The sequence below is a fragment of the Thunnus maccoyii genome, chromosome 2 (assembly GCF_910596095.1).
Source record: "Thunnus maccoyii chromosome 2, fThuMac1.1, whole genome shotgun sequence".
Taxonomy (NCBI): Eukaryota; Metazoa; Chordata; class Actinopteri; order Scombriformes; family Scombridae; genus Thunnus; species Thunnus maccoyii.
In genome coordinates this window covers 38,676,813-38,703,505 of record NC_056534.1, presented here as the reverse complement: position 1 = coordinate 38,703,505, position 26,693 = coordinate 38,676,813, and the positions used below count along the sequence as shown (strand labels likewise).

Genomic DNA, 26,693 nt, shown 5'->3' with positions numbered 1-26,693 from the left:
ATCGAACTCAATATTTTAGAATACATTTTATTACATAAACATATTTTCAAAAGGTGAATATAAAAAAATTAAACATATAAAATTTGACAGAATTAATTTTATCAATGAAGACAGAAGATGAGCAATTATTCCAGAATCTCTCACAGCATTCAGATATCCAACAGACATCACAGAGTTTTGCAACATGTGTTGATAAAAAGTAAAATTTAAACAACATTTATTCACTGCCAATCATAGAAAGTGTTTTAGTGGTGTGATGAGAAAATCAGATATATTCTTATTCTCTTAAATCTCATAATTGCATCACTGTACAGGTGCAACATACAGTAGCTTTACATTAATTATAGACTGTAAATTCATGACACATTTACCAAAATGTGAAGAAAAAAATTCTACTCAAAAGTTGCACTTTTGGTGAGAGAAAAGTTTTGTCACTTTTGAAAATGCCAACATTAAAAGGGGCATGCGTGAGAATTTATTTATTTTTTTAAAAAAAAAGGGGGGGGGGGGGGCAGTTTTGTGAGTTGTTTTTGGAAACCTGATCGAAAATGAACACATTTGCTTCTGTATGGACCAAAATGCAACTTCCTGTGGGTTTAAATAGTCATCTGCTCTCCTTCACTTGTACGTCACACCAGTGGACACTTGCTGAGTGAACGAGGGGGGGGCTGCACATGGAAAACAGGCCTAATGATCAAAAATAAAACCAGTAAATGATGATTAAAACTACAGACAGAGGAATGAAATATTGCAGCTACTTTCAAGTTTTAAAACATCTACAAACTTCCCCCTTTTAAATATCCTGTGAATTATATCAATATGAATGTTCACAATACATTCTTGATAAGATTTTCACTTAAGTGTCATTTACAGTCTTCTTTGGCCCTTGAAGATTCAATCTCATAAAAACCCACTTCAGCTTTCAAAGTAATGCAACGGTACTTCAGATGGCAGCAGGGATTCTGTCAACAAGGGCTTGTTAAAGCACTACTTCAACACCCTGCTGCTGTAGTCTGTGGTGCAACATGAGGAATCAAAACCAGCGTCTAGTCAAACAGCAGATTAACAACGACAGTCTTCATAGTTCTCAACTTTAACTATTCTTGGAATGAGTTCTTCCTGAGTCAGTTAAGACATTTGGCAGGGGTCAGCTGCTTTATATCTTCAGATCTTTGAAATAAAAGTGTTAATGCTCTTATAAAGTAGTGACCCAAAATTAGAAAATCTACAGAAACAAACAAGTAGTGCTGCTTGGAAGTAAGACACTCATATACATTTAGAAACAGAGTCCACATCATTTTGACAAAATAAATCAGTCTCCTGTTTTCCAAATGTTTTCAGATTATAACTCCAGCAATTCTGATGTAAACAATGTCCTCTGCTTTTGTTGTCTGAAGGCCCCGTGACTGACGGGTCCCGCTTCTAAATTTTCCAGAAAATCTTTTTCCTGTAGAGCACATAGGAGATGAGGACCCAACAGGAAGTAGCCACGAGGTTCTGGGTGAGGTGCTCAGCGTGGGACTGGCTGTTGGCCATGCGCCAGCGGAAAGGGAAGTACTCCTCGAACACTTCATGGCCCACGTACACGAGGATGGAGTTCATACCTGATTTCACGTACACAAGTGAGAGTGAAGCAAATGTCATGTTGATGACATAGAAAGATTAATAATAATCCATATCTGAGAAGTAAAACATTCAAGAAAAGCTATTAAAAATGTTTGCAACATGAGTCTGCATGTGGATGATTTTCATGGTTCATATTAAACTAAATCAAGTCAAAAACAGCAAGTTGTTCATGTATCACTGATAGCGTCACATATGTCCACTAACATATGTAACAGTATGGTGCAGCACTCACCAGGGTAGTAGAAAGGTGCTCCAGACCACCACTTCTTTACATCCACTGTGTAGTAGACCAGCACTAGCAGCACAAAGGCCAAACAGGCCAGTGTTGTCACATAGGACAAAGACCTACATGTCAAATGGACACACACAGTTCTTAACGCATTCTACTGCAAATACGTATTTCTGAAGGATATCCCAAGTTTTAACGTATCTGGTAAACAGTAACCGCACAAAGCTCCTTTTATACAGGACACAAAAACTTCACCCTTGTACTTTAAAGCCAGTGTCATTTCACTGGCTGGACCTAAAGGTTAACAACTTCTGACTGTGCTTGCAACGCGTTGGCACAGTTTGGTGACCAGCTTGATGACCATGTGCCAAACATTCAATCCAGTTGAACTTTTAGACTGCATGCTCTAATGAAGCAGTCCTTTAGGTTTAGGTTTAGGGAAGTAGCTGTCTAGGATTGTGAAGGAAATGTTGTAAAACCATGACGGAACTTAAATTGAGTAAATTATACAACATGAGTGTGCAGTTGTTCAGGGATCTCAGGGGGAAAGTTTGTATACATAAGGACATACAAGGCATTTGAAAACAAAGTGAGGAAAGAATGGTACTATAAAATACTAAAAACATAATAAAACAAAAGATATATGAACACTTAAATCACATGTGAGATTACACAACAGTATAACAATGAGCAACATTACCATAAGTTCTTGTTGACAGGAATGAATCCCTGGTCTGTGGAACACTTGGTCAGAACCGCTGATAAAGCTCCCTGCGTGTTAAAAGACACTTTATTATTCAATGTTTCATTCAAAAAAATATGACTATAATCCTACTTAGTAATGCAATGACTGATTTAATACACTTAGAAGTAACAACAAATGTGCACATACTGTTAAAAGCAGATGCGATATAACAAGTTGATGTGCTTACCAGTATGAGACCCCATATGAGGAACCTTGAAACAATACTTGTATGAAGATCTCTGTAGTGTAAGATTATCTTTCCTGCCTGGGAAAATTGAAAATACAACAGTTCAAGCATTAATTGATTCCCTTCAGTTGTCAAACGAGCTATATGAGCATTCACATATATACAAATACATATTACAAACCTGTAATCCAAGAAAAGCCATGAGGATAGAGTTGATGCTACCAAGAACACCTTCCGGATCATAAGGCATGTGAGTCGCATAAATCACCTTCATTGTAATAGAAACAAAAAAATAAATGTAAATACTTGTTCCATCATTTGTGCATGAGCCTATACAAGAGAAACCTGATATATAAGCTCAAGCGTAACATCCCGAGATATGAAAAAAGACTAAATGTGTCTGCTGTTGGTATGCTTCTGGTAGTTGTTGTTGGTCACTGACCCGTGACGAAGGAGTCTGGTAGATGTGGTTTTCTCCAAGCAGCCAGCGGTCAATAAATCCAGCTGCTCCACCAGTGCAGTTAGCATATAAGCCCATGTCCCCAATCCCACCTGGACCTAGATAGCCGCTGTTCAAAGGAAGAGGGCGATGTCAGTATTGTTAGTCTTCAGTTTAAAAATAAAATCAATTCCTTTAAAAATTAATTGTAAAGAAACACGATATACAGACTCGATCTGTTGAGTGAAAAACTATCAGAGTTGATGTTTGAAATCTGCATCTGGATCAAAAATAACACTACTAAAGCATATCCTGATAATTAGACTGAACTACTGTTACCTTTCACTTCTTAACAAAAAAACACATAAACAGACAAAAGACCAAAGACACACATAAACAAATACTCTTTAAAAGTGGACAAAACCTCGTTGTTTGCTGAGCATTTCCCTCTTAATACAAGTACACATGTAAAACAGTATATATAAACATGCACTGTCCTGTTTGACTCACGTTGGGCAGTCTGGTACAGGAAGTACGAAAGTGAGGCATAGCCAGATGATTTCTAAAAGAAGCACACACAGCCAGGCCGGCCAGTACAGCAAGATATCAAGGCAAGGGGACCACCATGCATCCTGGAAAACACAGACATTTCTCACTCAGACTGTTTCATTGTCCTTCCAAATACATTTAGCATAAACACATTTATCATAGATAGTTAAATGGTTAGATAGTTACAAGAATAACATCCTAACCCTAACATCAGCATAACTCTATGATTTATGGATTCATAGTAGGTATAGCAGTTGTGTCTTTAAGTAACTCTTAGAAACAAATAAATGTAAAGAATGAGGGTAAAATGGAGCTGCAGTCTGACCATTGTAATGATGTCAAGGTGAGCTCTCGCCACCAACAGATCCAGGCACGCTACAACCAGGTATGACCAGGCCAGGCGCTGTAACACACCCGGGATCCGCAGGTTGTCCCACGATACTGCGGTGTGGAGGAGGATCGAGTGTGAGCCCACATAAGCGAGTGAAGAAAGGAAGACACGACCACACAAGTGCACAGAATGTGGAACAGTGATGAAGAACATTGTCCGGGATACCTTAACCCTAACTGTAGAACTGTGTTTATACTCACGTGGTCCCTGGCAGTAGTTTGGATTGATGACGAAGACGCCGATGATGAAGAGCTGCAGGCTCCTCCACGCAACTTTTCTCAGTAGTGAGTTGCGAGTGCAGCCTGCACGCAGCAGAGAGTTCACTGAGAGAGCGATGGACGTCCCCATTATGAACACAAACCTGGTGGAGGAGAGAGACAGAAACACTGTTAGAAATAAGATGCATGTTTATCTTAGATAAAATTAGAGCCCAACATCAAATATGGCCGACATATTGTCACCAGATTATCAGAACTCTCAAATATTAACATCGGTCTTGGAAGCTTATCAGGTTTTGTTTTTTGGTTAAATATTAGTCTGGAGTCTATTTCCAAATTCAGCAACCAGGAAACGAGTTCAGAGAACTAGCTCATGATAAAACTGCAAACAAAGCTTAAATACAAACTGTAATAACACACAATATCCAGGCAAATAGCAGTAGGTCAAAACAAGAGAGGACATAATCAATCCTTCAAACAAGTTGTAATTAATAGAACATTATTATAAATACCTTTATTTTATACATGAATTCCACAATATCTGTAATGAGTTCATGGTTCTAGTTCTCTCTCAGTACAAACGCTGCCATGACATTACAAAATATCAGCAAATATTTACTTTCATGTATGAGCAGAACTGTCCGTTTCTACAGCGGAGTCGACTAATCAGTGCAAAAATATGCCAGACAAACTTTATAGAAGAAAATGTAAATTGAGTTTACCAAGGAAAAACCAGATCTGCAACAGTGAGGCCTGTAAGGAGATGAACAGGAAAAACATCAACTACAGTATGATGATAGTTCACAGAGATCTATGAAGAAGGAGTCGTTTGGTGGGACTGACCGTTCCAGCTCTCGTGTCTGAAGAACCAGTATCGCCCCCCTCCGTAGTTCACAAACACCATAATTACTAAAGAGATCCTGTCAGGAAATAGAAGACACAGCATTACTGAAAGGCACGGAGCACCGCAGCCAGTAGATTATAGCAAACAAGAAAATCAAAGCTACATGGAAATGCTAAAAGCACTGCAGTGAGAATCATGTGACACATTCAGACCAAGTGTTAAACTTGCAGGGGTGAGAGGGGAGAGAGTCGGCCTACCCTCTGAATGTGTCCAGAGATCGCAGCCTTTTGCTGGGGCTGGGTGATGGAGGAAGGATGTTGTCAGTAACTGGTGCCACTGTCCTGCCAGGGGAGCCCAGTTCCTGCATGATGAAAGATAAGATAGATATTAACATTATTCTATTGAAAGCATAAACACTCCTGCACCCTGCGGCATTACCTGAAGCAAATCAACTACACAAGTTACAGAGTTACACATAAAGCTCCATACACTTCTACTATTAATTATTCTTTGGTTTGAAAGTGAAGAAAACCTTGATTCAAATAGCTTGTAAGCTCTCTGCTAAAAACCTTTACTAATTCTTTAAGCGTTAACAGCGCCTGAAAAAGCGCTAAATATAGGCAGGATGTATCATAGAAAATATGTCACATTCTTTAAAACAAACTTCCAAAGTGCTTTATAATGAAAAATAAAAAAATCACAGAGCTGCAAGACATCAATCCTTAAAAATGTATCAAGAAAATTGCTATATTAGTCAAACGCTGATGAAAAAGATGATATTTTGTCCCTCAGTTTGGTGAAGTTCGAGTTGCATAGTGGCTAAATACAGTTTCCCTCCAGAGAAACACTCACAGAGTTGATGAGTCTCTCTGTCTCCATGGAGCCACCGATTCGGAAGAGGATTCCCTTCACTACATCAAGTCTGAATAAGAAATAAGCAACCGGTTAGAATTGATTCTCTAATACAGAATACAGCAGCAGACAAATCTAATGAAATCAGGCATCATTAATTTGATAAATCATACATATGTTTTGACTTTATCACAGCTTTACTTTAAATCAACTGAATGAACAGACAAAACAGAATAAAGTGAGTTTACCCTAATATTGTTCTTCCAATAGCAGACACCAAGGCCAGTCCAGAAAAGACAAGAAAAGCTACCAGGATCGCTGCGGAGAGAGTGAGACATTAATTAGATGTACAATCGCATGTACTCTGTACAGGGTGAATATATAAGAACACTTAATATCCATGTCATACAAGCTTATGAATGTGTGTGTGTGACTCACGTATGTAGCTGTTGACGGGGTCTGCATCAGTCACTACGGAGCAGTTGACCACTGAGGACTCGTTCAAGTTTTTCACCCACAGAGAGTAGTTCCCCTGCTCCCCGAAGTGGAAGGGAACTCTGGGGATTGAAGAAGATATGCTGATATATATGCATTGATCAGTTATTGAATAGATGTGGATTTTCATTCAACAATCTTTTCCTTACAAGATAGTTAGTTGACACACAACGTTCATCTTGACAAAATGTGACATCCTACTATACGTCAAATGTATGTGAGGTATGTCTGCTTAACTGCATTTCACAGTCACATCTTCCATGTCTTTCCTTCATATGCTGAATGGTTTGGCTGTTCATTTTATGGTGTTTGTAAAACAGATTTAGGTCAGTCCAGCTGAGCTGTCAGAACCAGTTCCCATTGGTTGAAAGATAAACTGGAAGTATACCTTCTGTATACCTTTTTATGCAGTTTATGCCCCGTTCTTGCATATGTGAAACATGTCTTTGTTCTTTAACTTACGTGCAGAGCTCCAGGTTGACGACAGTGCTGTTGAGCTGTAGTGTGAGTTCATGCTGAGTGCTCACAATGAATTCTTCTGAACCGGACTGACCAGGACCGGGCCGAGCAGGGACCACCCCTAGCGGCTGGTACAAACACTAGCACACAGAGAAGCATGCATCTAGATCTGAGCATCATCATCATCACCATCATCATCATCATCATCATCAACATAAACCAGTCCAGTGTTGCCCCTAGAATTTTTTTCAGGCCTGGTGGTTCACACCGAGAAACCCTAACGGGCCGAGGCAGGCGGGACGGCCGGCTTCAGTCAGATGGCACAGCAGGCGGTCTGCAATTTATATTTCAAATGTTTGTTTTCTGTGTATATTCAAGACTTAAATCACAGTGGTCACAAGGAGAGGATGACTTCATAAGCTGCATTTAATGCATAAATATACACTGCACCTCTCACTTCTTCCCCATCTGTATATTTGTTTGACTCCGTAGTTTTAGAGAAAACGTTGATATATTTGTTTGTCCGTTAACTGTGTTAGAGCCTTTTCTCGTTTTAGGCAGTTCCATGCTCACGTTAGCTAACCTGCATCCCATAAACGCTTGCTCTCACTCTGCACTAATTCACAGGGACTCTGACAGCAGTGGCACTCGCATTCACATCAAGAGTTTCCAAGGCAACGACACAGAGGTTGAGTCACGTTTCGGATCAGTGTTGCAAAGAGGCTCCCAAACGATATTGATTATTGATTTCCAAAGGAATAGATATTTGGCCTTGTTTTGCATTCAAAGAGGGATTTTTATGGCCTGGTGGGGGTTCTCATTGACCCGGTGGCCCACCAGGCCTGTACTATTATAGACACTGCAGTCAGATATCCACCACTTGAGGAGAGTAATGGAGCTTTAGCTAAAGTTCAGTCAGGAAGATTATCTCACTGCATGCTCACTCATAATTTCCTTGCTGTCATTGCCGGGTGCCATCAATTGAGATGTCAGCTGTTCACATCAGCTGGTCACATTTAGCCAATAGCACAGTCATACACCTTCATTGTCAGCCTATCATTTTACAGCCGTCTTTTAAAATGTTTTCTCCATCCCTGCCTTAGTGCTTTCAGGCTGCCATTACGAGCACCCCCCCACCTCCCTATCAAAGCCCAGTCTTCTCAGATTCATCAGTGCATCACTTCATCAGCCTTATTAGTTTCAGCAGAAGTCATCGGCTACCACCTGCTGCTCAGGACTGATGTCCCCCGATTACAAAATCTCCCTGTAGAGTCTAAGCATCAAAGACTTAATCATCAATATCACCTGTATAATAAACGATTCTTTTTGCTTCATTCATTCGTCTCTCCTGATTGAATTTGGTGTGAGTGTGCCGAACTCACCTGGTAGCAGCGCTCTGAAATCCAGGACACCACCAGGTTCATGTCCAACTCATTGTGGACTCTCAGAAATGCTTCATCCATCTTCAGGACTGTGTGCTTACGATAAGAGAAGCCAGCTGGAGAGAAATAGCAGCACACATTGTGCAGATGCAGATCAAACCAAATCCATTTGCTGTACAGACATCATGCAGAAAAGATGCTGCAGCCTGCAGTGTTGCTATAGCTGACCACACCCAACAGTTTACCCAGTGTTTACTTAATGTTATTGACATTATTTCAATCATACGCTTATCATATGAACCAAGTGCACATGCGTTGAATAATGCTAGCCTTCCTGACTCCATGTTGACATAGATATTGTATAACGTTAAGCGGGAGAAATCATACCGTGGATGCGTTGCGTTATTGCACTTGTAGAGGCTAAAGCTGTGCAACTATCGAGCTGTAACTTACCTCAAAGCTACGGTTCACTGTCACCGAGGTAAATTTATTCCATACCAAAGTGTGTGTGATGGTATCTGGATGTAGCGACAATAAGCAGAGATACAGTCGGACTGAAGACTAAGCTACCGTCAGGCTACTGCTGCTGCCTGGAAGAGGAAAGCATGTGAGAAGGCTGAAGTTATGGCTGCAGAGCCCGGTGGTCACATGCTGAATTAATCCGTAAAATAGCCCCAAAGAGGGAAGTTCAAACGTCTCTGAGCTCATTCTTGGGAGTGTCAGTTGCTTCTTCCAGTTGGTGCTCTGTTTGACGCGAATCTAAAGTTAGCTCAAAGCTAATATCTTTTGTTTTTTACGGTCAAATTAACACATTTATATCGTCGTGAATCTTCTGTTGTTTGACGAACGCTTTCGTGACTGTTAGAAGGGAGTTTAAACAGCTACAGAGATGAAAGTGTTGTCAAATCCGGCTGAACTTTTGGCAATTAGCTTGTTAGCCGAGCTAGCTTGTGAGCTCATTACCAACACCTTTCCCTTGTGGAGCCCTCGGTACTTACAGGTAGACATTTCAGCTGTCAGTGGTCCCACGAAAACAGCAACGACCAAAGTAACAGCTGCAAGAGAAAACATGTCACCCTTCCCTGACTGTGTCATTTGCTTCTGACTGGCCTGTTTCACTGCTACGTCTGAAGATGTGTCTTTTGTGGTTTTCTTTAATTTCCTTTTTGCCATAATAGATACCACTTCCGATTCTGCCTTGTTTTGATATTGTAGTGGGAGCGAGAAGGGACAAATTTAATGTGAATTAGAGTAAAGTGGGACATTTTTTGCAGTTGGCGGTTAAGCAATAACGCTATATTACGGTATGAAGCTAACACATTATATATGCACCCAATGCCATCTTTTCTAATCATATCAGAAAAAGAGAATGCAGATATCACGTTCGGGGTAGAAATGGCAGGTAGTAAAGTGTTCCTTGTGGTGGGTGTTGACAGTGCAGACTGAAACCTGGGATCTCATTAGGAGGCTGAAAGGTCTAAATCACCTTAATTAGTGCAATGAAACTTCTCTGATCAGTAACACTCAAGGCCAAAGTGCATGTCTGGTCATTTCAGTAATTACATTGTATTTGCTGTTACAAATAGTACAGTAATGTATTATATTATGTATTAATATTAGTAATAATATAATTTGCAATCTGCCTAAAAATAACAAAAAAATAATCATTACAAGACGAGGACCCCTGAATAACTGTTGGTATTGCACATTTAATGTGCTTAAATGCATATTTCACCAATTAAGAATATATATGAATGTCCCAATGTAAAACCATGCTTTCCCACATTTCAAACCAAATTTTCCAAAGTGGGACAATGAAAAAATGAAATAAAAATTATGAAACATGTTTTCACCATATTGATACATGAATATACAATCTGATAACAATCTTCAACATTGCTTCATTCATGACAGATTAATATCCTTAACATTAAAGTACTTTAAATCCGCACTAACCTTTCACTGGACTTCACAGAAAGTACCTCCTGTTGGCAGATTGCCCGCCTCAATCTATGACATCACGTGTGAACTCATGTGATTTTAATTACATAACAGCCCAGGTTTAATTTGACAGCAGTCCTATGCATTAGCATTTGATAAAAGATGAGATAGATGCATTTGAGCTTAGGTGTCCCACATTACACTAATTCACCACACATAACACTACCTGTTTGTTATCCTCAACAGATCATCCACTATGGATTACCCTTTTCATGTTCATTCTGCAAAAAGGAGGTTGAGTCCTTTTCTCATTTATTTTACATCTGTACTCAGTCAAGTAACTTTTGGATTCACATTTTCTTATTAATCTGAGAGACTCGTAAGGTATGAAAGTATGGTCTTATTTCTAAATGTAGAGTCTATCAAACGTGAAATTGATAATTTAATAAAATTGCTGTGTCTTTTGGGAAAACATCATATTCACAAAGACAGATTTCTTTAGTTTCTTCCAAATATAAACTTGTTTTATATTGAACTTCAGACATTCTATGATCTATAGATTATCTACAAACAAAAAAGCTTTAAAGACATCTCATCTCTTGAGAAACCTTGTGGGCAACATTGCCAGATGATTTAAGATGGTTTTCAGTATTGCTCATTCACTTTTTTGGAGAATATTTTTTAATTTTTTAAAAACATAAATAGACATAGGACAAAGAAAAAAGGAATTATAAAACAAAACAATACAAACTAAGAATTAATAGTACATTAACAAGTCATACTGAGAATTCATTCCAGAGAGTAATCACTTAACATAGAAACACAAGATAAGAAAAGAAAGACAACAAAAAATACAACAAAAAATGTGTGCATATGTAAATGGTTAAGTACAGTATATGTGTATGTTTTGAGGTTTATTCACTTTTTAAAGTTATATTTATTTGTTTTTATCTTTTTATTTCTGTATTATGTATCTTTTACATTGTTCAGTTTTATTTCTGCTTGTGTTTTCATTTTATTTATTTTTTTCTCCTTGTACTGTGGTTTTAAGTCGACTGACGCATGCGCATACGCTGCAACAGCAAGGATTTCAAATCGATAACCGAGCGGATCATCGGCGCCTCCCATCAGACTTCACAATGGCAGATAAACAAAATGCCCAGAAAAGGTAATATAAAATTTGGCCCGTAAATGACGTTAAACGTCTCAGTTAATTCTTAATAACAAAACGTGAAGATGACGAAATAGCCACAATGAAGTCACCTTATGACTAGTTTAGACGGCTTAGCGACGTGGCTAGCTAGCAATGTTACGTTAGCTACGTTAACATTTTAACCCATTTTCTCTCACGTCCTCGCTAACTTTTTTTTTTTTTTGCAGTGTCAAAATAGCCGCTGGCGCCGTAGTTTGTGTTGAAAGTGAAATCAGAGGAGATGTCACCATAGGTAAGATGTTTTGAGTGACTTACAAGAAACTGCATTTCTTTACCGTTAATCCGTTCAGTCGCGTAACTACTTTTCCTGATTTACTGTCGTGTGTGTTCAGTATCTCTCCTCAATACTTTTCTTTGCGTTTACTCAGGTCCCAGAACAGTGGTCCACCCGAAAGCTCGTATCATTGCAGAGGCAGGACCCATAGTGATCGGAGAAGGCAATTTGATCGAGGAGCAAGCTCTCATCATTAACAGGTGATTCCTTATATGTCAGTGTAATCTCTTCTACCCATATTTGTGTGTGTACTGTTTCTGTTTTGTAACCATTATAATAATTACAAGCTTGTTTTTCTATCCAACAGTTACCCAGAGAACATCACACCAGATTCAGAAGTGGAACCGAAGACTATGACCATCGGTATCAACAACGTATTTGAAGTTGGCTGTGGTATCCTTTTCACTAGTCTTGACTCCACCGGTTAAGGAGTGCACTTTTATAACCATGTAAAGATTCTGAGCTGTCAAAATCGAATTTTGCTTTAACTGATGATCCAGTGTCACAAGCCCTGAAAATCGGGGACAACAATGTGATAGAATCAAAAGGTAGGATGTTCGCATCTTTGTTCTGACTTTCATTGTGTGCTCATGTAGAGATGTGAGCGGCTGCAGCATCTGAAAGAAAGAATGAAGTCAATCACTAGCAAATGTCTTCTATTCTGTTGTGTAGCTGACGTCGGTAGGAATGTGATCCTCACCAGTGGATGTATCATTGGGGCCTTCTGTCAGGTCAACACCTGCGAGGTCATCCCTGAGAACACGGTCATCTACGGCTCTGGATGTATGAGGCGGGTTCAGACAGAGAGACCGCAGGTACACGGTTACACTCATTGGCAACATACTGGCTGTAAATGGGAAACATCAGGAAAAATGTCACCCAAGAGGAGAAACACTGACAAATAAAGGATTTGTTTTTCTAGGTGATGTTTCTCAACAAGACAAAATAATTGTGTTGACCAAGTGTTGGAAATGTTATTAAAGTTCAACGGATGCACCATTTAACAGCACTACTGTAAAAAAAGAAAAAACACACGACTAGTGTTGATAAATAAATAAGCAGCAGATTATCTACATATGCTGACTGTTAACATGGGTTAGCAAGTACATACTGTGCATATTAATGTGCACGATTCTTTGACCTAATCAGAAGAGTTTTCATGACTGAAAGCTCCAACATATATGATGATTAAGAAGTAATGGCTTTTTAAACTATGCAGATAAACATACAGCTACATATCGGCATAAACTGAATCTCAGATATGTTTGTTTGTCTGTTTGTTTGTTTGGAGCCCTCATCTAACTTTAAAGTAGTACGCAACAAAACTTCCATATTTAAACTAAAGGTATCACTCCATGAGATTTAACACATTACTGCGTATCTACACTGATGGAAGACACAAAGGACTTTACATCATAATTCACTTTACAGCATTACAGTTTTTATCTCCTTTGAATTTTCTTCATGTTGCCTCAACCTGTCCAGGAAGCACTATAAATATTAAATAAATATTAAATAAATATTAAATAAATATTAAATAAATGGTAAACTGCAGCGTACTGTGGTTGTTAGTAGTGCAAATCATAGTGAAAAAAACACTTTTATGTCTTCTGCTTATCGACACGTTTGTTTTTTCTTCTTTTCAGCCGCAGACTCTTCAGCTCGACTTCCTGATGAAGATTCTGCCGAACTACCATCATTTAAAGAAAACAGTGAAAGCGGGCCACGCTGCTAACTGAAAGCTTTTATTGTAAATGGCTGGCCGGCCCATATTTAAATAGGTAATGCTGAATGTATATAATTATATAATATGTATAACAAGCTTCATCAGTACTTTTTCTCACTGGTATTTTCTAACTGCAAACGTTTCCTCTTCATGTATCGTTTTCTATGATTCATTAAATAACCTCAAATGCTGATTCGTGTTCTATTTTATGATCACAGTAGTTACTGGTTATTTCATCACCAGGTTTTACATAATCCAGTAAGAACACAGGAATTAAAGGGTTTTCAGTGTAAATCCACATTTTGAAAATTGGCACAGTTACAGCCGTCGATTCTCAATTTAAGTTTTAAATAAAACAAGAAGAAGAAGAAGAAGACCTCAGAAAAGCTGCAGTGAATGTAAATGAAGAAATAAGGCAGCATCATGTAACAGTGTCATTTATTAAAATAAATTCACAAAATTCTAGCATTTTAAACCTTTGTTTTGATGCTATGGTGTAAAACAATTTAAATATTTTGGAATTCAATGAGAAGTAACGTCCCAGATGGTTCTTCAGCCATTCCTGTTGAAATGGTGGAAAGTTTTCAATATTTGAGGGAATATTTCCCCAAATAATATCTTCTACACACATGTTTGTGATACACTGAATAAAATGAAGAAAATAATATTTACACACTGTAACTCTCATTTGCAGTTTACAGTCAGATGACAGCGCCCCCTGTACGGATGGTGGTTTTGGGGGGGGGGGGGGGGGTATTCAGCATCATTAATGGTCTCAGTACTCCTTCCCTCAAGGGTCCTGCAGTTATCACAATCAATAACCAAACTAAGAAGGATTCCACACAATAGTTGCTATTTACTCCGTGTAATACGAGATCACAGCAGAGCGCGAGGAGAAGAAAAGACATAAACAGCCATAAAGAGTCTTTGTATTGTAGTGTGGCCAGCGTCCGTCGCCAGCCATGTCTGGATTACAGATTCTACATCACTGTGAGGGCGTGAAGCCGAGGATTTCACTTCTTCACAGGGACGCCGTCCGTATAGTCCTCCAGAACTCCCGCCAGATGGTTGTTGTGAGTCTTGAAGTGTCTCTTCCTCTGCCCACCTTGCTTCTTCTTCTTCTGAACTGGTAACTGCAGGGAGCACACATGTCAACAGTGAGTGTTGCTGTTCAAGGACAACTTGGTGGTTTTTCAACCTGGACTGTATTTTTCTGTCATTTTAGGTCTAAGTGACTATTGGGGACAACAAGTATTGAGCGAGATCACTTCAGCCGGTAGCCGTGAAACAGGTTGCAGTGTAATCATATGGGGAAAGCCATTATTTCTAGTGAAATGAACAGTTAGTTAGTTATACTTAGTTAGAATAGGTACTCCATTATATACTGTAGATTTGGCAAGTTACAATGAAAATCAAGCAGATGGGAGACCAAAAGATATCGACCGTTTTCTTTGATCCAGTTTCTTGCATGGACGAGATTCCTTGTTTCTTCAGGTACTCCTCGATCTTCTCTTCATCCATAGCGTCCACTGGAACGCTCCTCCACAGCTTCTGAAACTCTAACATTTAAAAAAAAAACACATTCATGAAACAGCTGACACACACACACAGACACACAACTCTGAAATTATTTAAAGATTTTGACCTAAACACCAAAAATAAACAATTTTAGTAATAAAGTTCTATTAATTGCTTTGAACTACATGTTAAAGGTATTTAATTATTTCAGGAAAAAAACTTTACTCTGCTTATTATTATGCAGAGCATAATGAGAATAATATAATATATCAGGGCCAGTGCACATTAAAGAGTTTATCACCAGCCCATGTTTGGTGTTTACAACTAATACAATTTATTAATTGTATTAAATTGTATTAAACCTTCAGCAGCCCAAATCTTCAACATGAGAAAAGCCTCGTGAGAGAGAGATTGTTCACCTTCATCCACCACAAACTGACAGTGTTTGTCATTGTAGAACAGGATCTTCTTCTTATCTGGTCTCGTCACAAAGATGATCTGATCTCCCAAAGCCTGTGATTGATCATATCAATGTTTATTTCTCTGCCAATTTATTTATTGATCAGCCACCTCGAGGTACATTTAAATATCCGATCATACAAGAGACAGAAGTGCAATAATCAACATACTGTGCATATTAATTATCATAAAGGAGGTTTATTGTGAGCTACCTTGATGGCCTTGGCTGAGTTGGGGAGCCCCTCCTCTACGTCGTCCAGCAGCACTCCTCCCAGGCCCAGCTGGTCGTGTTTGTCCAGCAGTCTCAGTAAAGCTTTCTTGTCCTTCAGGTTATATTTGGGCTTGAAGCCATACGTCCCGTCTCGGACGTCAATTTTTGGGTTGTTGACCAAAGCCTGAGATCAGCAGCGAGGAGACGTTTCATTAGGCTGTTTACACTTCAAGTATATTTAAAAGATTAGCAAATAAATAATAAAGGACATTTAGTATTTTCTCACTACTAATAGGAGTGTTGAATATTGTAGGTGAAGGATATCCGTTATCAGCATTAACTGTTGCTACTCAATTGCAACATACAGGATGTGAACACACCTCAGTCATCAGCCACTGTTTCTGTTTCATGCTGATATCAAGAAGTTTGGTCTCATCCAGAATCTCATCTAGAGTCAGGAAGTGTGTATCACCGTTCTGATGCCTCGTCTAAAAAGAAAAAACACACATACAGCATCAACAACAGCATCTTCCTTCACTTCTTTAAAATGTCAGCACACCTTTAAAACACCTTTAAAACACCTTTAAAAGGGTTTAGCTAAATTTCTACAGCAATGTAGCGCCTTCATCCAACCGCTGAGGTTTTGACACACTTTAAAGCTCCGTGTATTCAACAGATTGAACAATAAATACACACATTCAAAGAAAATCTGTCAACTTGAGTGTGAGTTCTGCTAGCGAGGGATGAGTCAGACAGCTGGTGTGACGGGGCCTGGTTGCCTCTCTGCAGCACCGCGGCTGGTAAACAAGAAAAGACTGAACGCTACGCAGTAAACAAATCTGACTCACTGGTTTGACACAACAGACAACAAGTCAAACTCTTAAAAGAGCTTTGATGGACATGATGACAAACTTAAAATCAGTTCAGTGGATGCTGCTGAGAGAACTTAAACAACAAGGACCAAGAGAAATACTCGCATCACTTTGCTTCTTAAAAAGAAGAAATGTCTCCACACGCTTACCTTCATGTAATTGACTATCTTGGCCAGGCAGCCAAACTTGTACCCAGAGCTCGTCTTAATGTTAAAATTGCCGTTACTCAACTCTGGAAGAAAGAAAAACAGTTTAAGACATTTAAGAGTCAAAGTCATTATAAAATAAATACATTTTATATCACTAATCTTTCTACACTAATAACACTAACAGTTTATTGTAATGTTAATCTCCAGTATGTTGAGACAGCACCTGGTTAAAAGGGTAAAGTTGGTTGTTTTATTGTCATCTCGTCTAAACACACAACGTGTTTGTTCATCTATTAACACCAACTGGTTCCTGCTGGAGATGCAGGTCTGTAACGAGGACGTATCAGGAAGATTTCCAGGTCTATATTTTTATTCCGGGTTCATCATCATTGCATGATTGACAGTTCAAAAAAACCGTCTCTTTAAGGCCCGCCTCCCGATGAGCCCACTTTGTTCTGATTGGTTAGCTCTCGGCTCCCGGAGGAAACCGTCATCAGACGTCCGGCGGCTCCGGACGCCACAGAAACAAACAGCAGTCGAAGGATTTCACTTCCTTCCTTCTTTACTAGAAATGGAAACTTCTCATGTTCAAGTCTGAATCCCATTGAAAATATGCAAATGATGACATCACCAACCCACGGAACGACCTCCGCAGCAAACGGCCGTTAGTGAGCATGTGCAAACAATCTGACAGTATCATGAGCAGGAAGTAGAGGTAACACTGCAAATGAAAGGTGAGTGAAGCCTGAGGGAGTATTTTTATGTTTGTTCACCTCAAGTTTTGGACCTTTGACTTTGTTCAATCACCCTTTAAAAACAGGTCACAAATAAAAAGTTTCATGTTTTAAAGATGTCAACCAATCTCCTGAAAGTTCTGGGTATTGTAGTTTTTAACAAACTTTATTCAAACAGGAGGAAACAGAAGTGCATTTGTTTGGTGCACTGGTGAATATTTAAGGCAGCAGAATGATGTCGGTGGAACTGACTCAAACGTCATGAAGGAATATGTCACCCTGTGTTTGGACATGTATGGAATGAAGGAATAAGCTGCAGCAGACAACATTTATTACACGGATCAATTTACTGTTGGTTTTGCTCTTTTCATGAGATTTGTTAACAAATGTCACCAGCCTTTAATACACATATCCTGAAATACTGCAGGAACAGTACATGAGAATAATGTGATAAGAGTGATCTGAAGTCTGGCCAGCTGGTCCTATTCTCTGCTGGAGTCCAATAATGCTGCCCCCCCCCCCCCCCCCCCCACCAGAGACTGTCTGAGGTCTGGTCCCAACACTCCAACGAAAAGCTGAAACAGACACTGATTCATGAATGATTCATGGTGTGGGCGGGAGCTTCTGTTGCTGCGAGCTGCTCTGTGGGCAGGACGCTGAAAATGTGACAGGCCGCTTAACGTATGGTGCAGAGGCAGGGCTAAACACAACCAGCCAATGATGGAGAGAAGTCTGCGCTGTTCAGCTGAGACATGAAGAACTGCAAGGAGTGGCGGAGTGAAGGAGGGAGGGAAGGAGTGAGCTGGTGCATGCGCGACGGCTGAAAGTGCGTGAGAGTGCTAAAGGAGGAAAACAGGGTGAGGAGTGAACGCAGAGGAGGGAGAGAGTGGCAGACGGAGCGATAGGTGGAGCACCAAAAAAAAAAGAGGAGAGTGCATCTGTTGACTACTTACATCCTCTAAAGACTGAACCAGACAGACAGACAGACAGACAGACAGGTGAGTCTGCATATTTTTCAGAATAATGTGTGCGTGTTTAAAATCAACAGATCAGAGCAATACAAAGTCAACATGTGTGAGCTAACAGGCTGTTTGATGGGAGTCATCAAGCATTTACATTATTACTATTATTACTGGATGTATTCATGAAGACAATTCCATCAGCATTAGAGAAATTAAAAAAATCACCATATGTAGCAACTGTGTAGGTAAAATATAAACACCAACTAGTGAGCTAAAATTATATTTAGACCGAGACTGAACACACAAGCTATTAAATAAACATGAGTCTCTCTGTCTGCCGTCTTCTCGTTCCAACATGAAGCATCAGGAACAGAGTTTGTACTCGTGCATATTGTCTGTGCTTGTAGAGATGCAAACTACAGCAGACAAATCAATGAGGGACTAACAGCTGTGAGGAGCCAGCCGGGGGTTTTAGGCGTGTAGAAGTGTGTGTGTGTGTGTGTGTGTGTGTGTGTGTGTGTGTGTGTGTGTGTTGTGTACTGAGAGAACAACACCTTTAAGAAGGGGGGGTTAGGGTGGGGTGGGGCTCATTTAGGGTGAGATAACAGATGCTGTTGGGAGCCAGTTTGTCCTTATGTGTGCGACTGCTCTGACAGAAGGAGGAGAGGAGGAGGTTGTTGTCATGGCAATGAGTTGAAATGAAGTTGATATTGTGAGAGAGGGAACGGGGAATCGCATCAACTGGGAGGAAAATATCACAAAACACTTAACATAAATAAACACACTGTAAACAGATGTGCTTGTGTAAATGTGTTTAACTGTGTGTGTGTGACCACGTGATAGTCATCATTGTTTTCCATTAAATAGTCAGATTCAAATCACAGTTATCATGTAAACATGTTGTCAACATGCAGAAAGATCATCTGGAACTATTAAAGGAAGTTTCACTGGCTGATTTATTACATGAAACACGTTTTCTATTGTTTTATGACAAAACTAAACCAGTGCTGAAAAACAAACTCATGTAGAAAACACAAGTGATCACGATGAGAAAAATACATTTCATCTGATTTAAATGACCCAAAGAGAATCTGGGCTACCTGCATTATTTATGATCATGTTTACTAGTAACAACAACAACTAACCGTGTCTAGAAAGTTCACGTCTAGTGTTTCCACCTCAACTATGAACAAAAATAATTAACCACACACACACAGCTGCAATTCATATTTACCTTCTCATTTGATGTGAGACATAACATCCTGATTCTGGACTAAATGAGGCTCATTGGTCCTGAGGTGGAAACGCAACTGAAGCCGCTACAACAACAGGTTAATATCACGTTACAGATGACATGGAAACACCAAGTTGCAATCACACCAGGAGCGTTCACTAATCTCTGCAAGTGCACCAAAGTACAATCTCACATGTAATAAAGGTCAGAAGCTCAGACACCAAAATTCTATCCTACATAAATGAAAGCAGGTGTTTAGTTCTGCATAGTAACAAAACACATCCAGTTATAGTTAGAAGACCTTAAAAGAAATACACACATGAAAAAATGAAGCTTACAGGGTGAGTCTAGTGCAAAGCACTTCTGCACCTCTTCCTCAACTCATTTCTGTGGTTCACTCAAGTAAACTGGGTCAGATACCTCACTCCCAGTATGTGATGTTAAAGTGTCTGTGTGTGAGAGTGTGTGTGTGCGTGTGTGTCTGATGTGTGCGTGCGTGTGTGTGAGTGTGTGAGTGTGTGTGAGTGTGTGTGTGTGTGTGTGTGTGAGTGTGCGTGTGAGTGTGTGTGCGTGCGTGTGTGTGCGTGCGTGCGTGTGTGTGTCTGATGTATGCGTGCGTGTGTGTGCGTGCGTGTGTGTGTGTGTGTGTGTGTGTGCGTGCGTGCGTGCGTGTGTGTGTGTGTGTGTGTGTGTGTGTGTGTGTGTGTATGTGTGTATGTGAGTGTGTGTGTGTGTATGTGTGTATGTGAGTGTGTGTGTGTGCGTGCATGTGTGTGCGTGCGTGCGTGTGTGGGCAGAGAGAGATACTGGCGTGCTGTTCCTGTAGGATTTCAGATGGTGGGCGTTGGCTGAAAATGTGAAAGAATAGCTGAGGGGAGACGAGTGGTCTTAATCTGCACGTTGCAGAACATCTTTTAACTCCAATCCTAGATTTTTAACTCCGTTACTGTAACATAACATCGTGTCAGGTGTCACGGCTGCAGCTTTCTTTCTTCTATCAGACTCAAAGTGTTTTGTTCGGAGCAGATGGCCTCAGTAGGTTTTGAGCTCTTTTGCAACCTCTGTCTCTAATAACAAACCATCTTCTCAGTTATTTTGTGCACATACTGACACTGCAATTTATTATTTTACAACATGACTCATTGATTATGACTGATAACGATGTAGTGCTAATGTAATCACATTACAGCAAATTACCAAAGAGAAGCCCTGATGGTTTGAGGAAATGGGTTTCCCATGAAGTCCTTTTCAAAATGAAATGAAGGGAAATGATCTATAGAAATACATTATTTTTAATATTTACTGCTTTTAGCAGTAAGACACTACAGAACCTGCTACACCAGGTTAAAATTATATGACATTCAAACGAAAGAGAATCCTGAATATTCTCTTCAGCTACTTTCATTTTGAATCATCTTCTCACCATGGAAACAAGTATTTCACAACCATCAGTCTCCCTCCTGCCTGTTATCACTTCACAGCATCACAAACATCACAAGCATTAACTATCTGTCTTTCTCCTTGTTTATCTTCCAACCAGAAATCATGGCCAACATCAGCACCACTATACACCCCAGTAATGTCCCGTGGCACTCAGAGGCAGCAGCCCCTCTCTCCCACGTCTCCTTGCAGGTCCAGGAGGTCTACCCCTTCCATGATGGCTGGAACGTGGCCTGCTTCATCATCCTTTTGCTCTTCATCCTCACCGTCCTCTCTCTGGCTGCCTTGGCCGTACTCTATGAGCTACTGGACTGTGGCTGCTGTGCCAAAGGAAAGACACATCACCAGCTCCAGGAGGAAGGGCCGGGAAGCTGCGGCAAGCTGATGACCAGCATGTGCAAGGAGCCAGAATCTCACACTGAGGTGGTATAGGAGCGGCCAAGAGTGGGAATAAGGAAGAGTGGGAATCTGGGTTTCATTGCTGAACTGGGCGATATCACAGTGTTGACCCTGATGCCCAACCAACAGAACTTCTAAAACTGCCTGATAGTGGTTCAACTGCTCACAGTTGAGAGGAAGACGAGACGAGATGTGGTTACAGAACACTGACAGAAGGATGTGGGCAGTTCTTCACTGATATGGAGTCTAATTAGCTTTTCATTTATGTTAGGAGGGAATCTTCACAATCTCCACATCCATTACCACTAAACACACATGGCAGACCATGAAAGCCATATTTCACACCAACAAAGACACTCTAGTAGTTTAGTCATAGTACTGATGGTGAGGATGCTGTAGAATGAAGGCAGGATGTGAAACACTAGAGTCAACCTTTTGTTTGCTTTGTTTTCTTTTATGGAGTGTGACGTTGCATGGTCAACAACAACATGTAAGCATACAAAAAACACTAATCACTAATCAGACCAAATATCAGTTAGTTTAAATAAAACACTTTATGATTTCCTAAAGTAAAAGTATTCTTGTACAACCCTGAGTGTGCTGCACATGCTTGTGATCTGCTGGATGAAGTGAGCTTCTATGAGATGTGGTGAAATGTTGTGTACAGTCAGGAAAGGCTGTTCAAATCTAAAGACCTGCATATTGATCCTTGTTTCCCTTCAGGAACTGATCACAAATAAACTGACCGAGCCTGGTTGGACATCATCATTGTTTTGGATAAAGCCTGTGTTTCTCTGTTCTTCAGTAGATTGTATGCTAGTATCGTTACCATGTTTAGCATTGCAACACTATTTAATGACAAGTGACACTTGTTTGTTGCACGGTAATGTAATTTACCACGTCATCTAGAGCACAACGTATGATTTCATATGCCTTACCACAAAATGCCTAATAAAGTGTCAATGAATTATGTACTGTGGTTTTTTTCTGCTGTAAGAGAAATAAAGTGAAAAGCAGAAACATGAAGTGTCTCATGATAGAGAAGCAGAGCTCAGCTTTAAAGAAGGCTTCAAACCCAGCCTTCAAAGTCTCAAAGTACTTACTGAGTGATGATTGTGTGTTGGCATTGAGGTGTAATTACTTTAGTTTCTCCATCAGGTAATGAATCAGGTAAAATGCAGTTTACCAAAAAGTTAGTTTCTGTTCATGGTTCATTCATGGTAATGTCCTCGCTGCCTTATTATCTTATGACATTAGAGATTCAATTAACTCAGATATTGTTTGGAATATTGGCAGGAATCTAATCTACACCATCTCATAATTGAGGTAGTTCGCTGGCTCAACGTAAATATACAAAGAAAAAAATCAGCAAAACAATCTATCTGACACTGGTAGATTTCAGGTGACCTCATTGGTTGTCTCTAATTCTGCTGATCACAGAAAATTTAAATAAATATAAATTTTCTACATAAATAGACTAAAGCATTTTCTCACTTTCTGATGCATCACTGATACCAAATCTCCACTGTACAGACATCTGCCATCGCAGTCTGAGGCTGCAACAACAAGGCACCACTGCTCAAAATCTTACATGTTGGTTTACTTTGTTTAGATATAAAACACACAATGAAAAATGTTTGTTTCAAGCTGAATTTTGATGATTTAGAGAGGTATGAATGGGAGACACATTCAGATGTTGAGGATTAGAGGATGAAACATAGTTTAACAAAAATAACATCATAAAAGGTAGAAGCTGTTTGAGCTTTCTGCAAAAACTGGAACAACTTGGATTTGGTATTGTTTCAGCCAGTGTGATGACATTTAAAGCTGTAAACATGTTGAATGGTGTGATGGGCGTAGTAGTGCAACGACATCCTTCCATACAACACAGGAGAACTCATTCAGTGTAATAGTACAACATGTTAGAATTGATCTATAGAGTGTGCTTCACTTACCGGCACTGTGTTTCGACCCGGAGGAGCTCTCCTTGTCAACTTTGGGCTTCTTCTTCTTGTGTGATCCAGAGTCTGAAGCAGCTGGTCTCTTCTCTACTGCTGGAGTAGACAGAGCTCTCTTCTTGAACAGCTCCCTCTCCCTCAGCAGAGCTGGATCCATTCTGCCTGACAGCACACAACATGTATTAAGACTTAAACAAGACTAAACAGAAGGTATTTAACTGGAGGTGTATCTGAGTTTTGTTGTTGAGATTGTTGAATCACATTTGAACAGTTGTAACTGGTGCCAGTAAACAACTGCTTAACTGGAGAGACATGCAGTGGGTTAAATATGAATATTAATGGTCAGCGATTCCACATTAAGTTTATTTGGCATCTATGAGGAAATGAAGCGAGATGTAACGGAGCCACTTCGTTTGCCAGCCGGGTACTAACGTTAGCTGACAACCAGCTAGCCAGCATGTGGTTGAGTCTGTGGTTGTCGTGTTATCGTCAAAATGCAAACTCAGAAAATAGCACTGGTCGACGTTATACATTACATCTAACTTTGCTGGCAACTTTAAACAATTGGACCACAAAACGAGGAAGCACAACGTTACTAGCTTGTCAGTTAGCTTAGTAATTTCTTCAACGTTTTCTCAAACTACTAACGTTACCTGACGCCGCTCCTGTTCTCAGAGAAAGTGACGGGTTAGTCCAGGAGGACTAAATACGGAGGATATATGCCAGAAATAAAACACTTCCTTTGATAAATCGCCGCTTTTGCCTCGTTCTTTCAGCAATGATTTGAGTGAGCGTTAGCTAACTAACTTCATACACACAATATCTCAACTGTTTTCTCACGCTGCACTTCCGTTTCTTGTTCGATTTGTCGGGTATCGACAGACAATCCTTGCGTGACGTCATCGCCACAATTCCAAGGAAAAAAGGGGCAAAAACACAAAGAAATGTGTTTATATTTTGTGTTTATATTTTGTGTTTGTATTTTGTGTTTGTATTTTGTGTTTATATTTTGTGTATATATTTTGTGTTTGTATTTTGTGTTTATATTTTGTGTATATATTTTGTGTTTATATTTTGTGTTTATATTTTGTGTTTATATTTTGTGTATATATGCTTTCTTATTTTATGGAATTGTAATTCAATATTTTCATTTTATGTTCTTCATATGTATTTATGTTATTTAAATCTGCTTTGTATGTGTTTCTACTGTTTACCTGAATGTTTGTATATTATCTTTCTGTTCATAGACAAAAAAGTAAATTACCATTTTTACTCTGATCCTTCAAGATTTCACACATTTTTTCAGCTCTCTCAAATCTCTTCAAAAGAAAAAGGGTATATGTACAATCAATTATTATAATTACATTATAATATAAAACATATAGAATTGCCTTTATTTTGTTTTATTTTGTTTTTTGCCTTTTTACTGTAGGCTACTTGTATTATTATTATTATTATTATTATTATTATTATTATTTTATTGTCATTGTCCTTGTCCATCTATTTTGTATTTCCTGTTACAAGACTTGATTATGATTATAATTTCAATTCACAATGGTTAACATTTGGACTCTTATGAAACAGAAAGTGTTAGGATAAAAAAAAAATCAATTAAAAAATACAAAAAATAACAAAGAAAATACCAAAGAATCAGTATACTATGCTAAAAGACAAAACAAATCAGCAGAAAAAGATAGTTACAAGAGTATATGATTCTAGGTTACAATAAGAGATGCACCAACACATTTAGCTGCTTTCATATAAATAACAGTCTACATTATCTAAGAATTCATTGCAAGGACATATTTCATTCAGTCTCAATAAAATATAAGTGTTTTGCTTTGGTTGATTAAGGAAATAACTGGTTCTCTATTCTTTTATTATTGATGGGATTAGGGTTAGGGTTACTCTTCATTCAGAATACTCAGTAGTACTGATGGGAATAGTTCTTTAGCCACTGCAACAATGGTCATTTGATAGTACCTGCATCTCTTCTGCATGAATTCGAAATGAATCTGTAATAACTGAGGCTAAATTCTCCAGGGAGCAAACGGCACAAAGGCGCCACTCAGTGGTTCATTTAAGCTACCGCCTTGCACACACATTCACACCTCTCTCTCTTGTTTCTGCAGGTTGAACTAAAAATCTGATGGAACATTGAAATTTCACCAGAGCTGGAAAATGTTTCAAATGGTTTGGGGCTAGAATAGTGCTGATCAAGTGAATATATCATGTAAAGTTCAGTATGAAAGAAAATCACCCCTGGCTTCCAGTAAAAGGTAACGTAATTCAACCTGAATTGTACCCAGAACAGACTGGTGCACTTTTAAATCTGGAGGAATTATCTGCTGACTGAAGAGCCATGTGGACTGCACTTTAATGGTTTTAAGGGAGAACATGGAGAGGCTTTCTATTCTGACTTTCAAGTTAATATTAAAATAAATATCTGTAGCTACATAGCATCAGACGGAAATGAATAAACAACCTGAGAGGAAATGAGAAAATGTTAATATTACAGGCCAACCTGCCGGTATTACAGAACCTCACACTATCAGCTCAATAACATTCACTATAAACATGTGAAACAACTTCACAGTTATTTTTGTATTGTATTTATTTATCGGGACAGTGTACAGTTTTTAACATAAATGATGCACTGTGCCAGATTTAGCTTCAAGTTAATTTTCATCTGCAGTCCCTTACAATTTAAAATATAGTAATATATACATATAACAGCACAATATCAAACAGTACAAAGCAAAAAACACACAAGACACACTACACTAAATACAATACTTTGACTGTAAACTGTAAAAATGCAGTTAAAATGGAAGAAAGTTTCTTCGAGTACAAAACTGACAAAACATTAGAAAAAAAGCCTGAATGCAATAACAGGTCAGAATATGTTCAAATAAAGAACAAACATGACATCTGTAGTCTGATTATGTGAAAAATCCCAGATAGCAGTGATGAAAACTCGTGTTTTAGTTCTCTAGGGGTGAATACAAAGCTGCCTCACTTCTAAACTGCACTTTACCTTAAAACACTATAAGTCATTCGCTGTCCTCTGGCACCTTCTCAAAGAAACATTCTACTCCCTAAAGGAATTAACTATTATGATGTGCCGATAGTGCAAATTTGGCCATGACGGGGGCTATAATCTCCTCTATGCTTTGATCAATAAATA

The 26,693-nt window shown here is 39.1% G+C and overlaps 4 protein-coding genes across 8 annotated transcripts; 2 read left to right on the top strand and 2 right to left on the bottom strand.

Annotated features, from left to right (window-relative positions):
- Positions 1 to 11: 11 nt before the first annotated feature.
- hgsnat (heparan-alpha-glucosaminide N-acetyltransferase) lies at positions 12 to 11,929 on the bottom strand. Of its 4 annotated transcripts, XM_042430342.1 has the most exons (18): positions 9,415 to 9,699; positions 8,417 to 8,532; positions 7,038 to 7,174; positions 6,519 to 6,637; positions 6,329 to 6,398; positions 6,081 to 6,150; positions 5,486 to 5,589; positions 5,228 to 5,304; positions 5,107 to 5,137; positions 4,367 to 4,527; positions 4,101 to 4,216; positions 3,737 to 3,858; positions 3,230 to 3,356; positions 2,969 to 3,055; positions 2,788 to 2,865; positions 2,556 to 2,626; positions 1,859 to 1,971; positions 12 to 1,604 (listed from the first exon to the last, which is right to left on the bottom strand). In XM_042430342.1, the coding sequence occupies exons 1-18, from the start codon at positions 9,587 to 9,589 to the stop codon at positions 1,423 to 1,425; spliced, it is 1,956 nt and encodes a 651-aa protein (XP_042286276.1). In that variant the 5' UTR covers positions 9,590 to 9,699; the 3' UTR covers positions 12 to 1,422. The 4 variants fall into 4 exon arrangements, with proteins under 4 accessions (XP_042286276.1, XP_042286294.1, XP_042286268.1 ...); XM_042430360.1 differs by lacking the exon at positions 9,415 to 9,699 and adding an exon at positions 11,846 to 11,929 and having other exon boundaries at positions 4,101 to 4,527; XM_042430334.1 differs by having other exon boundaries at positions 4,101 to 4,527; positions 9,415 to 9,700.
- LOC121909742 (dynactin subunit 6-like) lies at positions 11,415 to 13,763 on the top strand. Its single transcript, XM_042430396.1, has 7 exons — positions 11,415 to 11,525; positions 11,738 to 11,802; positions 11,939 to 12,044; positions 12,152 to 12,237; positions 12,345 to 12,392; positions 12,517 to 12,659; positions 13,491 to 13,763. The coding sequence occupies exons 1-7, from the start codon at positions 11,497 to 11,499 to the stop codon at positions 13,581 to 13,583; spliced, it is 570 nt and encodes a 189-aa protein (XP_042286330.1). The 5' UTR covers positions 11,415 to 11,496; the 3' UTR covers positions 13,584 to 13,763.
- Positions 13,764 to 13,991: 228 nt separating this feature from the next.
- gtf2e2 (general transcription factor IIE, polypeptide 2, beta) lies at positions 13,992 to 24,375 on the bottom strand. Of its 2 annotated transcripts, none has more exons than XM_042430382.1 (8): positions 24,160 to 24,375; positions 23,504 to 23,668; positions 16,780 to 16,862; positions 16,139 to 16,246; positions 15,760 to 15,942; positions 15,508 to 15,601; positions 15,014 to 15,129; positions 13,992 to 14,703 (listed from the first exon to the last, which is right to left on the bottom strand). In XM_042430382.1, the coding sequence occupies exons 2-8, from the start codon at positions 23,661 to 23,663 to the stop codon at positions 14,584 to 14,586; spliced, it is 864 nt and encodes a 287-aa protein (XP_042286316.1). In that variant the 5' UTR covers positions 23,664 to 23,668; positions 24,160 to 24,375; the 3' UTR covers positions 13,992 to 14,583. The 2 variants fall into 2 exon arrangements, with proteins under 2 accessions (XP_042286316.1, XP_042286307.1); XM_042430373.1 differs by having other exon boundaries at positions 23,504 to 23,664.
- smim18 (small integral membrane protein 18) lies at positions 18,063 to 23,489 on the top strand. The gene is made up of 2 exons (XM_042430410.1): positions 18,063 to 18,511; positions 21,250 to 23,489. Exon 2 carries the CDS (start codon positions 21,255 to 21,257, stop codon positions 21,579 to 21,581), a length of 327 nt encoding a protein of 108 aa, XP_042286344.1. The 5' UTR covers positions 18,063 to 18,511; positions 21,250 to 21,254; the 3' UTR covers positions 21,582 to 23,489.
- Positions 24,376 to 26,693: the final 2,318 nt, after the last annotated feature.